This window comes from Pieris napi, chromosome 18, assembly GCF_905475465.1.
Source record: "Pieris napi chromosome 18, ilPieNapi1.2, whole genome shotgun sequence".
NCBI lineage: Eukaryota > Metazoa > Arthropoda > Insecta > Lepidoptera > Pieridae > Pieris > Pieris napi.
The window spans coordinates 11,190,984-11,204,376 of NC_062251.1; the positions used below are offsets into that span (position 1 = coordinate 11,190,984).

General features: G+C 31.8%; 2 protein-coding genes and 1 long non-coding RNA gene across 3 annotated transcripts; 2 read left to right on the top strand and 1 right to left on the bottom strand.

Moving 5' to 3' along the window:
* LOC125058677 lies at nt 1–3,107 on the top strand. The gene has a single exon (XM_047662798.1). It carries the CDS (start codon nt 128–130, stop codon nt 2,966–2,968), a length of 2,841 nt encoding a protein of 946 aa, XP_047518754.1. The 5' UTR covers nt 1–127; the 3' UTR covers nt 2,969–3,107.
* Nucleotides 3,108–8,180: 5,073 nt separating this feature from the next.
* LOC125058722 lies at nt 8,181–9,823 on the bottom strand. The gene is made up of 3 exons (XR_007118485.1): nt 9,641–9,823; nt 9,337–9,506; nt 8,181–8,238 (listed from the first exon to the last, which is right to left on the bottom strand). It is a non-coding gene; the product is annotated as an uncharacterized LOC125058722 (long non-coding RNA).
* Nucleotides 9,824–10,932: 1,109 nt separating this feature from the next.
* LOC125058714 lies at nt 10,933–12,669 on the top strand (the record flags this gene model as incomplete). The annotated part of the gene is made up of 2 exons (XM_047662857.1): nt 10,933–11,263; nt 11,406–12,669. Coding segments are annotated over 2 exons (495 nt in total), but the record flags the coding sequence as incomplete, so codon positions are not given.
* Nucleotides 12,670–13,393: the final 724 nt, after the last annotated feature.

Consider the following 13,393-nt stretch of genomic DNA (forward strand, 5'->3'; position numbering starts at 1 on the left):
TTTAGATAACCCGCCCAAAAAAAGTAGAAAAAGTAGACTTAAAGCCCGTGTTGAGGCACTGCGAAATAGTTTGAAAGGTGAATCCAGTAGTGACGAAGAATCGCTAAAGTCTTCAAATTCGTCTTCAATGATTCGGTTTAGAAGTGACGATTCATTAATGCGATCAAGAGACAGCTCAGCAAAATCTAGAAGTGCAAGAAACGAACGTTATATTAAAAGATTATCAAGAGATGAAGAAAATCAACTTAATAAGGAAGCTGAACTACTTCAACAGGGTTATTCAAAAGCTGAAGTTGAAATGTTAACTCGTACGCCCACAAGTCAGAGCAGTGGCTACGGAACATGCAAACGTGAACCTGTCCACAACTTACAAACTGATCACAACATTATTCCGAATGACATAAAACGAAGATCATTGAGAACGGAATCAGTTTCATCATTCCCGTCTAATCAAAGCTATGCGTCATCCATCAATTTTAATGCAAAAGTTAACAACGAACGTATCAACTACTCTATCAAGTGTCCTAATAATAATGTTCACCATAGGGATGTACTCCATAATAACAGAGAAAGAACCCCTTCCAGTCAATATGAGAATCCCGATAGCATTATGTGTGTTAAATTTCCTCTAGGAAACGTAAATAATATTAAACCAGAAGACAAAGCTCCACCTGTTCCACCTCCTCGTGATATGCAACGAAAAGTGGTTAACCCTATATCTATGTATTATGAAAATAATTCGCACGGTGGCAACAGAACTAACTCTAACCAAAGTCTTTTACATGGAGTACCCAATAACGATTTCGAAAGAATAATGCGTCGGAGCCAAGAACGCTCTGTTGTTCCAGGGTTAAATGGACTCAGACGACCATTATCTAACTCAGAAGATCATATAGCAATGCAAAGCAATTATCACTTACAAAATTATAATTATCGAAATGAACAACCACGAAGGCCTGCTTCAGTATCAGCAGAACCTAATCATTATGGTATGTATATTAATAGTCCTACGTGGAAAAAGAGATTAGAGCCAAGTGTGACAAAAAAGCCTGATCCAACTCTTAAACAAGACTATTTATATTACGCAGATCAAAGTCCCAGATCTAGACGACCCATTAACATACAAAATGGTATTGAACATCAATATTTAAGTGATTCTCAAACAACATCCAATATGACGGATCAAGTATTATATAGAAGGCCTCGAAATGCATCAGATTTTTGGAAAAAAATCGATGACGCGGAAAAACAACGAAAACAACAAATGTACTCCAATTTGAGAGCTAAGAGCGAATATTCAAGTTCGGCGCATATTAATAAAGCTTTATTAGATCAAAACAAGACAAAAGACAATCTTAGTAGTAAAAATGATGGAAAAGCAATAATTTCAAATGTTATTGCACCATCAGACTCTAAGGTATGGCAAGCAACTACAGAATATAAACGCTCTGTAACGGTAGAACCTCCAAAATCTTCCACTTCGCCAAAAACACACACACGACACAAATCCGATACATTTATACAAAATAGTTATCAAGTTCCGTCAGACGAAGACGGATCAGAACGAAGGAAATCTACAAACCTTGACGATGCTCTTAATGAATTGGAAGCAATTTATAATAGTCTTGGATTAGGAGATGAAGATTTATTAGACAGAGCTGAGAGAAGAGAATTAATGACTCCAAAAACGAATGATTGTTGTAACGATTGGAACGGTAATGATGACGATATTCAACTTCGGAGTCAACCTTCCACTCCTTTGAGAAGAATAAGTCGAAGGTCTACATTACCCGATAAACTTCAAGATGATATGGCTTTCCGACGCATGAATTCTTTAACAAACAAAGAAAAATCTAATTCTCAAGCGAGAGATTCTCAAGCGCAAATTAGCTACATGTTGGCATCACCTATTCACATAACCACCATTCGGCATTCCAGTTGGCCCCGTATCCCCCCAGCTCCACAAAGCGACTATTTACACGCAACACCAGAAAATAGAGGGAGGTTTCGTTTCATACCGAAGAAGTCACCAGATATTGTTGCTGATGATTTGGCTTATCGTAGCTTACGCAAAGATAACAGACAATCTACTTTGTTTAACGGGAATGATTATAATGGTGTTGTGAACAATAACTATACAGAGTTTCCGTTTAATAAGGAATCAGGTAGCAACGTAAGAAAAAAACGTGCTGTTAGATCATTATCTGCAAATATATTTACAGTGATGCAAAAGGAAATTGACGATGCAATAAACATGTCAAAGACTTCTAGATTACAGAAAACATACAGTAATAGCGACGTGATAAGGCGTCTCCGAGAAACCTTTGAAAACAACGACACGCAGCGTGATTGTTATCCACGTAATAAGGTAAAACAAAGACATAATACTGTTAATTTATATCCTAATAATTCGCACATACCCATTCACCACTTTGCAAAAGATGATTCATTCGTTCACAGTGAAAATAAATATCTTGCTAGATCATCATCTTGTGATAAGTCCACGACATCCTCACCATCAAAAAAATCACCACAAACATCAAAACGATCATCTAAAGATGAATTTCAACAAGTCCTTAGTATGCTAGCTCAAGAAGCAATGGATACAAGCAACAAACTTGGTGTAGCATTAGCAGAATTAGACAAAAATAGAAATAAAAATGATTTATCTATTACACAAAATAAGATTTCTCATAGTAGAGCCGATTTCTTGAATGCTATAACAAATTGTACCACAGAAGAAACTAATCTAGAATCTGGTAGAAGAGAAATAAATATGAAAGATGTAGGCATCCCAAACGCTCTTACTACGAGTGAAGACACCGATTCTAAAGCAAAGAAGACGGAAGATAGCTTAATAGAAATATCTAATCAGTTACATAAAGTTGAAAATCAGCTTAAACATAGTAATGAAAAAGAGCGAAACTTTGACGATCAAAGTATAGGATACTCTACGTACCTATATTAATGATTCTGAAAAAACATTGGGTACTGAAACTACGCATATAGAAGACGCTAAATCTATACCAGGTGTTGTATCTCATTCATTACAAAATGACGCAGCTTTTGTCGATGGTATAAAAGATTCTAAACCGGAACCTGAATTAACTTCCATAAAATTTCATCCATCAAATCCATTCTTGAGTTCCGATGCTAAAGTGAATGAATTTACCGAAATTAACGCGTTCAAAGAATTAAAAGATGGTATATCGGACTTAATTGCCGGAATATCAGAAGTCAATGAAAAATTTTTCTTCCAAAGTGTACTCAAAAGTCATTTGACTCCAAAATCGAAATAAGTAATATCACAGAAAAGACGATACAACAGCAAGAACTGGATAAAGAAGTCGAAAAATCCGAACGAGACAGTATTAACGAGTCAATATATCGCACCCCCAGATCAACACTGCACTAAGTCAAAACAGGAATTATTTGAGTATCGACTAAAAACTGTTCTCTCATGTTAGATGAAAAGTTATTCCTAGGTGTTTTAGATATTGTGTGATGAATCAAATGCTTATCAGTATGGCATTAGTTAATTACTGTAAAAAGTTCACATAAAGTGTTAAATCCTTACTTTTCAACTTAATTCACTGTTGTAAAACTATTGAACCAATAAAATAAAAAATATTTCTATTTACTCCGTTCTTACTGATTGATTCTGAAATAATGCAGTGTAATCCTATCATATATTGGTTGTAAATATTCAGCAAAGAATTATCTGTTTCAATTTCAAGAATGTATCCTATATATAGAATGTATAAAACGGTAAATAAAATAACGATGTGTATGATAATCAGCATGCACTTTTATTATACACTGTTACAGTGTCATCAGCTATGTTATGAAAAAAAACAGTCTTACATGTTTGTGGTCGTATGAGACCCATAGATCAAAGCAAAAAAAACACAATCTTAAACCAAAAAATATACAAAGATTCAAATAAGAAAAAAAACAAAGATAAAGATAAAGATTCAAAAGGTAGTAATAAAACGAGGCACAAACTTTAACTTCCTACTTACTTATTAAGTACTTATTTTAAGTGGTAGGTACTTTGCTAACACTCGTGAACATGGCTGCGATAATGGCTTAGCTACCCACATAAAATAATCCAAAAACTGGACTAGATGTTATTTAAATAAAAAGTTAGCCTAATAGGAACATAGAATATATATTTATTTGTACCTATGTACAAAGAACTCTCAAGAGCATACCTACTACTTACTTTAACAAGTCTTTTTAGTTTAACAAGTCTTATTTAAATCACAACAGTGTAACATCACAGGTTTACTTACATAATAATTATCTATGGACTGCCTTAAAATTACTATAAAAAATAAAATAACAACAGGGTACTCAGATATCGAAATTAGGTTTCCTGTAAGTGCTGTGCTACTCTAAATTTAATGCTGTCTTGTAATAAGAGTTGACATAATTAGTGGGAATAATATTTTTTCAATTAATTCCATTATATCTCTCTTTTTGTTTTCAGCCAGAGGTTGTTTTTCTGTATATGCTTTAAGCAATTGTGGAGAAAAGTTTTGATCTTTGTAGCGCCTTGATCGATTTCGAACACAAACTTTCTTAAAATCAGTCTCACTGTACGATGTTTTATAGAAGAAATTCAAAGGATGTTGCTTTTCAACGCGAAGTTGCTTAATTTCAATCCACTTGACTTGGTTATTGTCCTCATCCACATTGAAATTATTGCCCCAAGATTCCTGAAGGACTTTAAGGTCATAAAAGTCATTGTGTAAAAGTTCTTTTACATGATACGGCTGTCCTGTTTTTTTCGCAGTACGAATTAAAGTAGCATATTGCTGTGGGCAATAAATAGGATCAGATTTTAAGTGTCTTTTAATCTGTTTTTCTATTACACTGTGGACGTTGTCCCCTTCATTTTGAGAATATCCGCGGATCAAAAATTTATGTGTTATGGAATGAACTCTTAGCATATTGTTAACTGCGTAAGCATAGACAGATAGTAAGTATTTGTTTTTTTGTTGCCCACAGCAATTGTCGCTATAGAATATGATATCCACGTCATTATTAGGATCACTTTTTGCAAGAATCAACTCAATGTATGCAAGGACACAACTACCAATCTCATTTGCACCACGCTTCGCTTCGGTTTCATCCCAGAAAAAACAAACAACATCCTTTGCATTTAAGTCGCTTACAGTCAAGTTAAGACAGTTAATACGTGATTTATAGAAAAACAGGGAAACTTGTCCTTTAGGAACCTGCATAACTGCTTGGAGGTCGTACACTGCTACAACGACATTTTTATTGTTTTTATCAGCCTCCTTTTCCAATCTGGCCAGTCCTTTTTCTTTCAGGTGGTTTTCATAATTTTCACTTAACCTAGCCTTGTCTTCACCATCGGTATTTTTATAACTTTCGCAAAGGTCACATTGATCCTTCTTTGGAACATAAAATGAAATGTTGAACTCCTCATTGAATATCCTACTAAAAGTTGAAGCTGATGCAGGGGGTAAGTTATTTTGCTCTCTGAGGTTTTTATAATCTCGATACAAGTCTGCTAGGCATTTCTCGCATGAGATATATTCTCGTGTGGTTTGAGCTCTTAGGTAATGAGACTCTATTCTTGGGATAGAGTTTATAAAATTGAACACACTATCTTTTACTTCAGAGTCTATTTTGCGCTGATTTCCATGCTTCCCACGAGCATCAGCGTCTATAAAACCGTCATCTCGTTTCTTTGAAAGGGCTGTCTTAATGTATCTGTCACATACGCTCAGTGTAGCCTTAAAAAAATCTTTGCAGACCCTAATCTTCACACCATCTATTTCAAAATAATACGCCGAATTCAAAGCTCTTAATTTTTGAGAAGAAATGTACCTATATTTTGGTTTTATTTCTTGCGTGTGCCTGACAATATATTCTCTTTGCCTCTCTAGATCTCCCAGAAGCCAAGCCATAGCCATTATTTTTCGAAAATATCCTGCCTTGCCTCTTCGTTTATTTTAGTTTTGCATTTTAACTTACATTTATCGCCACAAGATGGACGGATTCGACGTTCTGCGATCTTTTTTGTGGGGTTTGATAGAGAAACATAAGATTTACCTGTATTGCGCAATGTTTTAGCAATCTTTGATTTCCAGGCAGCAGGGTTTCGTACTCGTTTTCTTCTTGGCTTGGGGTCTGTTGGAGCAGGTTCAATGGAAACAACTTGGGTATCTGCTGCAGATGGGCCTGGTCTATTGGATTCATTATCAGATGAACTGTTCGAGCTGCTAGAGCTTGATGACGATGAGCTGGAGTCTGAAGAGGTACTTGAGCAGGAAGACGAAGATACTCGTCTAGGTATTACAGGTGGCCGGGATTTTTGTCTTTTTTGGATAGAAAAAGTAGGATCCGTATCCGAATCATCTATAAAATCACTTTCATTACTCTTATCAGCCCTGCGATTCTGTAACTCGCTTCACACACCCTCAGCGCTGATTTTTGCTGTCAAATCGTTCGTTTCGGTGTCATGTTACAATTTGGTATTCTGATAAACAATAACCGCGACAAAAGCGCCGCTCAAATGAGATTGTTCACATTTGGAACTAAAATTTGGCACTGCTACACTTACGCTCCAAAATTGTTGGTATTTGGTATTCTGATACATACCATTTGACATCTCATCTCACTTAAACGTACATTTTGTACGTCAAATTAAAAGTTGCTCTTCCCTCGCTGAAATCGTCATTTACCAGTGAGTTAGCCATTTTTAGCGAAGTTAAAACTTGTTTTATGTGAAAATATTCTTAAATAGGACAATCTTTATGTATCTTGGGGTAAGTTTATAAAATAATATTTATCAATACAGCATTATTTTACGAAAAAAATTATATATATAAACATTAAGCTTCGTGAAATTGAACTTTGTTATTGTTACAGAAGGCCCGTTTCCACTTTTAAAGTTTAAACCTCTATTTCAAGAAATAAATGATGTAAACCATTTAAATATACTTAATATAATATCTATAGATGGCGAAGAAAATGTAGGCACGAAACGACCAATTGGTTTCTCGGCGTTGGTTACTATCGCTTTTTTCCAATACTCAAGAAATTATATGGTATTGACGAAACCTAGAACATATGCTGCTGAGATGAACGAAGAGTCTAGTAAATAGATGATCTAAGGTAAACATTTTGATTATTTTAGCATTAAAAATATCATTTTGATCCTAGAACCAATTTTTCGATGCAGTCTTGATCATGTCTTGTCTCCAGCAGAGATAAGTCAAACAGAAAACGATAAATAAGTTAAGATAGGTAAATTTTGTTATACCTATATTTGTATTTTTCTACTATACTAAAATTATAAATCTAATAATTTCAGAGATCCCCAAATGTTCAAAATTTCTGATAGAAAAATACATTCTGCCTTTGAAGAAGAAGAATATTACATTTGTATCATACGACAAGGCCCCTGGATATAAAAAGACACAATAGTGCAGATATTTTCAAATTATTGAATTTCGACTACTTATCCTTCAATTTATAATAAATGATAACACAGTACAATTTCAGTTCCTATATTTTTATAAAATATATTGATATAACTATTAAGGTTTTAATTACAAATTTAAAAACATTATTCTGCTTTACACAAGTATGAAATACCATCATTACATACATGATGGTTTAAGTACTTATTAAGCTTTTTTAAATTTATCGTTCATAACTATTACTTTTTACAAACTAATTAGAAAATATATTAAAATAAATATATTTGTCTACAAAATAAAGTAGATGTTATTGATTAGCTCTATGTGAGGCTGGATTTTAATGAGTTTTTATTATACTTAAGTTTGTTTTACTGAAAGTTATTTTGTAGTGTGTTAAAAGTTTACTATAATCATAAAATTTAATGTGTAAGTTATTATATTGTTCTTTTATTCACCTATAAAGTAACATGGCTTATATATTTTTCATTTCAGCTTAGCTATGTATTTAACTCGGTTACTACGTTTTCTATAGGCAGTCATTAAATAAGTGGTAGATTTAATTAATCATTTTATTAATATAACAATATAATTAGATACAAAAAAAAAATTATTATGAAATACACAATTATCTTAAACACGGTAATACAATTTTTCATATAAAAATCATAGTTGTCCAAACTGCATTCAAAATAGATTTGTGGTCTCGGTTTAATATCTCTTCTTAACATTTCAATAATTGGTCATTTTCTTCCTCATTCTTGACAACTACCGCTGATGGCTGTAATACAATGGTTATCTGTTAAAATTGTAAATAGGGAGATGTGGTAGGTCACTGTACTGACACAATAATATTGCGTAGCAATTGAATTATTGTAAAGTTAAGGAAAATAATAAAAAAACTTGCATAAAACACACAAAATCTTTATGGGATATCTTTGTATTTCTAAGTAAAGTATCTTAAAAACATGTTTGATAATATTATAACTAAGCCAAATATTATTTAAAGTTTTATGGTAACAAAGCTTAGTAATTTCGCACACAGTTATTGATTCAGTACTATGAATAAAAAAAAATCTTGAGCAAATCTAAGTATGTACTTTAAATACAATTATTTATTAATGAAACAAATCCAAGACCCATAAAGGGTATGTTTAGTGCTAAAGTGTAGTGCTGACTACAATATAATAACAACTAAAATAGATTAACTATCTTTTAATGGCTTCTATGTTTATTAAATAAGTTATGGCAATGTCATTTCCAACATTTAAAATTAACGTTGATCACTTGAAATGGTATGAATTTGAGCAATTGAAAGCTTATATATTTGATCCAACATACCTAACATGATTATTTATACTTGTGTTCTGAAATCTGAACAATTAAATTAAATTCAACTTGATCAATTAAAATTAATATTTCATGTATGGAATTTGAAGTTAGAAAACCTAAAAATATTTTTTATATTTGACATTTTTAACCAACAATTTAATTATTCTTTACAATGTCGCTTCGATTTAACCTATTACATTTGACTTCAAATTTGCCATCAAACAAACAAACTTTGTTAACTATTTTTCTAGACACTGCTTATTCCTATTTATTTACTATGATAGTTATTATATTTCTAAAATAGTTTTAATAGAATTCAGTTTTTAAGAGTGTTAGTAAAAACATAGGTAATATTGTTGTTGTGTGTTTGACCTCTGAATCACTTAAAAAGGTTGCAATAGTAGTTTTGTGGCATCTAAAAAGTACCAACACTTGCACTTACACAAATGAATAAATATATAAACACTAATTTTTCTTCTTTATAGATAGGTACCCTTTTATTTTATAATTACTCAACAAAATATTATATGAAAACATTGGCATTCACCTTTAGTAATATTTTGAAAATTTAAGATACCTATCCATCCTGTTTAGTTTGAATCCTTAGACCATTTGCTGAGAGAATCACTTTTAGCGTGACATAATAATCTTTTTGTTAAGATAATATTCTTAAATTTTGTACAATATATCCAGATGTTAGGTATCCCTTGTTTCGTGCTGAAACATAATTAATATTTTTAAGTTTCTGTCGCTCATATACACCACGGCTGGTCGAAGTATAAACTCTTAATTGGAAGTTATAAACAAAATACGTAACTTACGATTTACTAATAAATAAACTTACTACTTACCTTTAAGCGGCCCCATTGCCAGATGGGTTTTAATAATTTTCCTCGCTATGCTTTGGTTAAGCATATTTCTATATAATTCTTGCTAATTATTTTCCATCCGATAAATCATTTTTGAGATATTTTCACAGTTTATCTTTTTTTTAATATTCTTCATTTTATTTCGACCATTTTGTTTTATTAAAAATATTTTGTTTATATATGATGAAAATTTTGACAATTAACTCTTTTTTATAAATAAAATGAGTCAATTGTCACGATATTAATAGACAACAACTCACTAGGTTCACTCCCTCCACTTATCAAGACGTAATGTAAAATTTCTTAACAGAATACCATGAGATTCCAAAAATTACGTCAGTGACGAAGGGAGCGCTGTTACTGCGTAGTGGACTCACGGATAAACAGTGAGTTACAGAATCGCAGGGCAGGTGTTAAAGACTCGAGAGCTGATGCTGCAATAGGTGATACCGTGATAGCTGATGATGTGACTGGTGATACCACGAGTGATGATGGTGATGCATTTGCTTCATTTTCAGCACAAATTTTTATTTTTCTTTGTTGAGCAGTTGACCCAGCTTCTTTTGAGGTTGCTTCCATTGCTTTTTCAAGCAACAATAGACCCCGACCCTTCATCATCTGCCAAATAACATAAAATATTAAATTTCATTCATTAATACTGCATTATCTCAAAAAACATGTTAGATCTTCTTTTAAATAAATTAAAAAACCAATTTTCAAAAGTATTCTTTTAATTTAGATAATAAGTAGTAATTCTTAGTATTAAAAAATAAAATATTGCTCTTTTTACAGAAATTATAACATTATTCAGATTTACCAACAATAGTGCATCATTGAACTAATTTTCACCTTTATCAAACAACACTGTACTATTTTGGAATAATTAAAAAAATATAACATACCTTCGTCACCAATACAGTATTATTTAGAAATACTATCAAATCAGCAGAAACAGGAAATTCACCAACACTGTATTAAAACTAAATAATTCGGAGTAATTTTCTACTTGCATTTAACAATACTTAATTATTACGAAATAATTCACTGTTTCGTAACGTCACTACATGCTGCTTCCATAGACGAACATGTCCCAACTGGAATTAGATTCATATTCGCGGTACGACTCGGTAGTTATTAATTCACTAATAGAGACTTAGCGCGACATCTGTTGGCTGTTTTTGCAAATATAGATATGGCTGTCTTAGTGGTATGCGCGGAAAAAAATTGCCTATTGTTCTAAATATATAAGTCGATTTTGGGATTTTTAGACTTAATTCAGTATTGTTCTGGGTGTACGATATGAAAATGATGCATTGGAAGATAGAAAAGATGGAGCGGATTCAACTGAGTACAATTCATCAGAGGAACTAGCAACTATTTTCAAATTAGATAATAAAAAGGAACCTAAAACTGCGCCTGAAAATACTACTAACTGTAAGAAAGATAATCGTACCGACCTTAATTCCCCAAAGCTTGTTCGCACAATGAATCAACATCTACGAAAATTGTCGGTAGATGAGAATATTGCTAGTCAAAGTAATCCACTGCCAAAAAACGTAGTACCATGGAGAGCCAAAAGGCAAAATTCGCAAAGCGATGACAAAGGTACGTGGTCTGTTATCATGCATGCTGTATGGGTTTCGCAGTGATCATGCCCTCAGTTATCGTTCATTTGCACTAGCCCCTGTCAATTATGTTTGATGTTGTTTATTGACATTATGTTTTGTTGTTTCTGTTGTTTTGACAGGCGGTAACACGAAGTCAAAGCACGATTGGCACAACTCTGGCACGTTGATGTTAGCTTGTTCCTACACCTTGATGCTCTCCCAACAACTGGCAGACTTCGATTGGCTGACGCTCCTCGGCTTGCTGTTGGCAATTGTTACTATTATAGCTATGCTATTAATTTAATTTTGGGATGATCACTAAACAAATGCTTATATAAGAATGCTGTCATATGATAATTTAAGTTCTCTACTAGTTTTCAATAAGATTGTAATCCACTTTTAAAACTAAACATCATACATTTTGGTTATTTAAATGTTATTGTACTAATTTGAACAAATATTCATCAATAGTTTGTTTTGTGATTATTGTTATGTTACCTTTAATACAGTTTATTTAACCTTATTTTAACAATAGTTTAAGTTGTTACTAATTAAGTATAGATCCAGAAGCAGATCCGCTTTGATTTTTGAATAATCTGGCATTTTATAGTTGAAAAAACTTATCATCACATTGTTAATATTGCACTACAATAAAGATTAATATATTTGCATATACATCACTAATTAAATACTAGCTCTTATTCATAAAAAAATTAGTTTAATTTCCGTTGTTAAAATTCCTCGTCTCTTTTGGTCAAATTTTTTATACACTGTGATGAGGCAATCAAATGCTTATTAGAGCGCCATTATACTGATTATTTTTTTATGAATTATGGGATAGCACCCTGCCTATAAAAGTAATATAAATTGATATTTTTGTATATTTAGTAGACCCAATTAACCAACTATAACATATAATAATATTTTTATTTTCTGCATCAATTGAATGTAATAATTAAATTAGAAATAAATTAATGTGCCTTAGATAATAAATTGGACGACATAAATCTACATGATATAATTTTACATTATTTTATTGACTTTATTTGATTTCTAACACTTGTATTTGCTCAACATAAGTGACATAAAATAATGTTAACTGTGATTTTAATGTTAGATAAATTCTAAAAAATTATACATATAACATTAAAATTAAATTATATTGAAAATGAGACTGCCAAATTGATCAGAAATTATTTTATTTTAAAATGTATTATGAATTGTTGCATGAAACTTTTGCATGTTTTTATTAAAATTTTGGTAATGATATTTTGGACATTTGATTAATATACTTTACATAATCAAATTTTATTGACGTGAGGTAAATATAACGCCTTACAATAAAAAAAAACAGATTTTGATTAAAAGGTGTTTCATGTCAATACAAATATTATAAAACTTTGTCTCTCTTTTAGGTGAAAATTGATTCCTTCAATGCTCTTCTGGATATTATGAATAATACAACGAAAGTTATAAATTATATATCTAAACCTTTGTAAATTGTATTGTATATTTAATATATGTTTGTGAAATTATTTCTTAGTTTATGTAGAGGCTTCCAACGAGTGTTATTTATTAAAATTAAGTTATGATTTAAATAAAAAATGTTTCAGTTGAAATCTTTCTCGTTTTTTTTCCTGCACAATATAATATCCTTCCTCCAAGAGTATGACCAAACTTCCAAAGAGTAGAACTTAATAAAAACTATAAAGTATAGACCAGTGGTGGGCAAACTTTTTTAATGGCGGGCCACATAGTTGAAGAAATTCTAGGCCAGAATTATAGAAAAAATGCATTGTCTGTTAAAGCTTTTAATCATAATATTATAAAAACATTACAAGTAGAATCTACTTTTTCTTCTCTATATTGCCGGATCATCATTTGTATAATAATTACATTTCTCCATTCGTCTTAAGACCAGAACTATTTCGTTTATCGATAAGGTTAATAAACTAGACTTCTAAGCTTCTCAGCACTACGTGGCGCAAATTTTGTATTTTTTATGTTACATTTCACTTAATATCCTGAAAATTATCAATTATTACAAAGTCCTGTCTATGCGACCTATTTACCGCAATTTATACACAAAAAACTTACACGAGTCAATGACCTCCTCGTACGGTTTTTT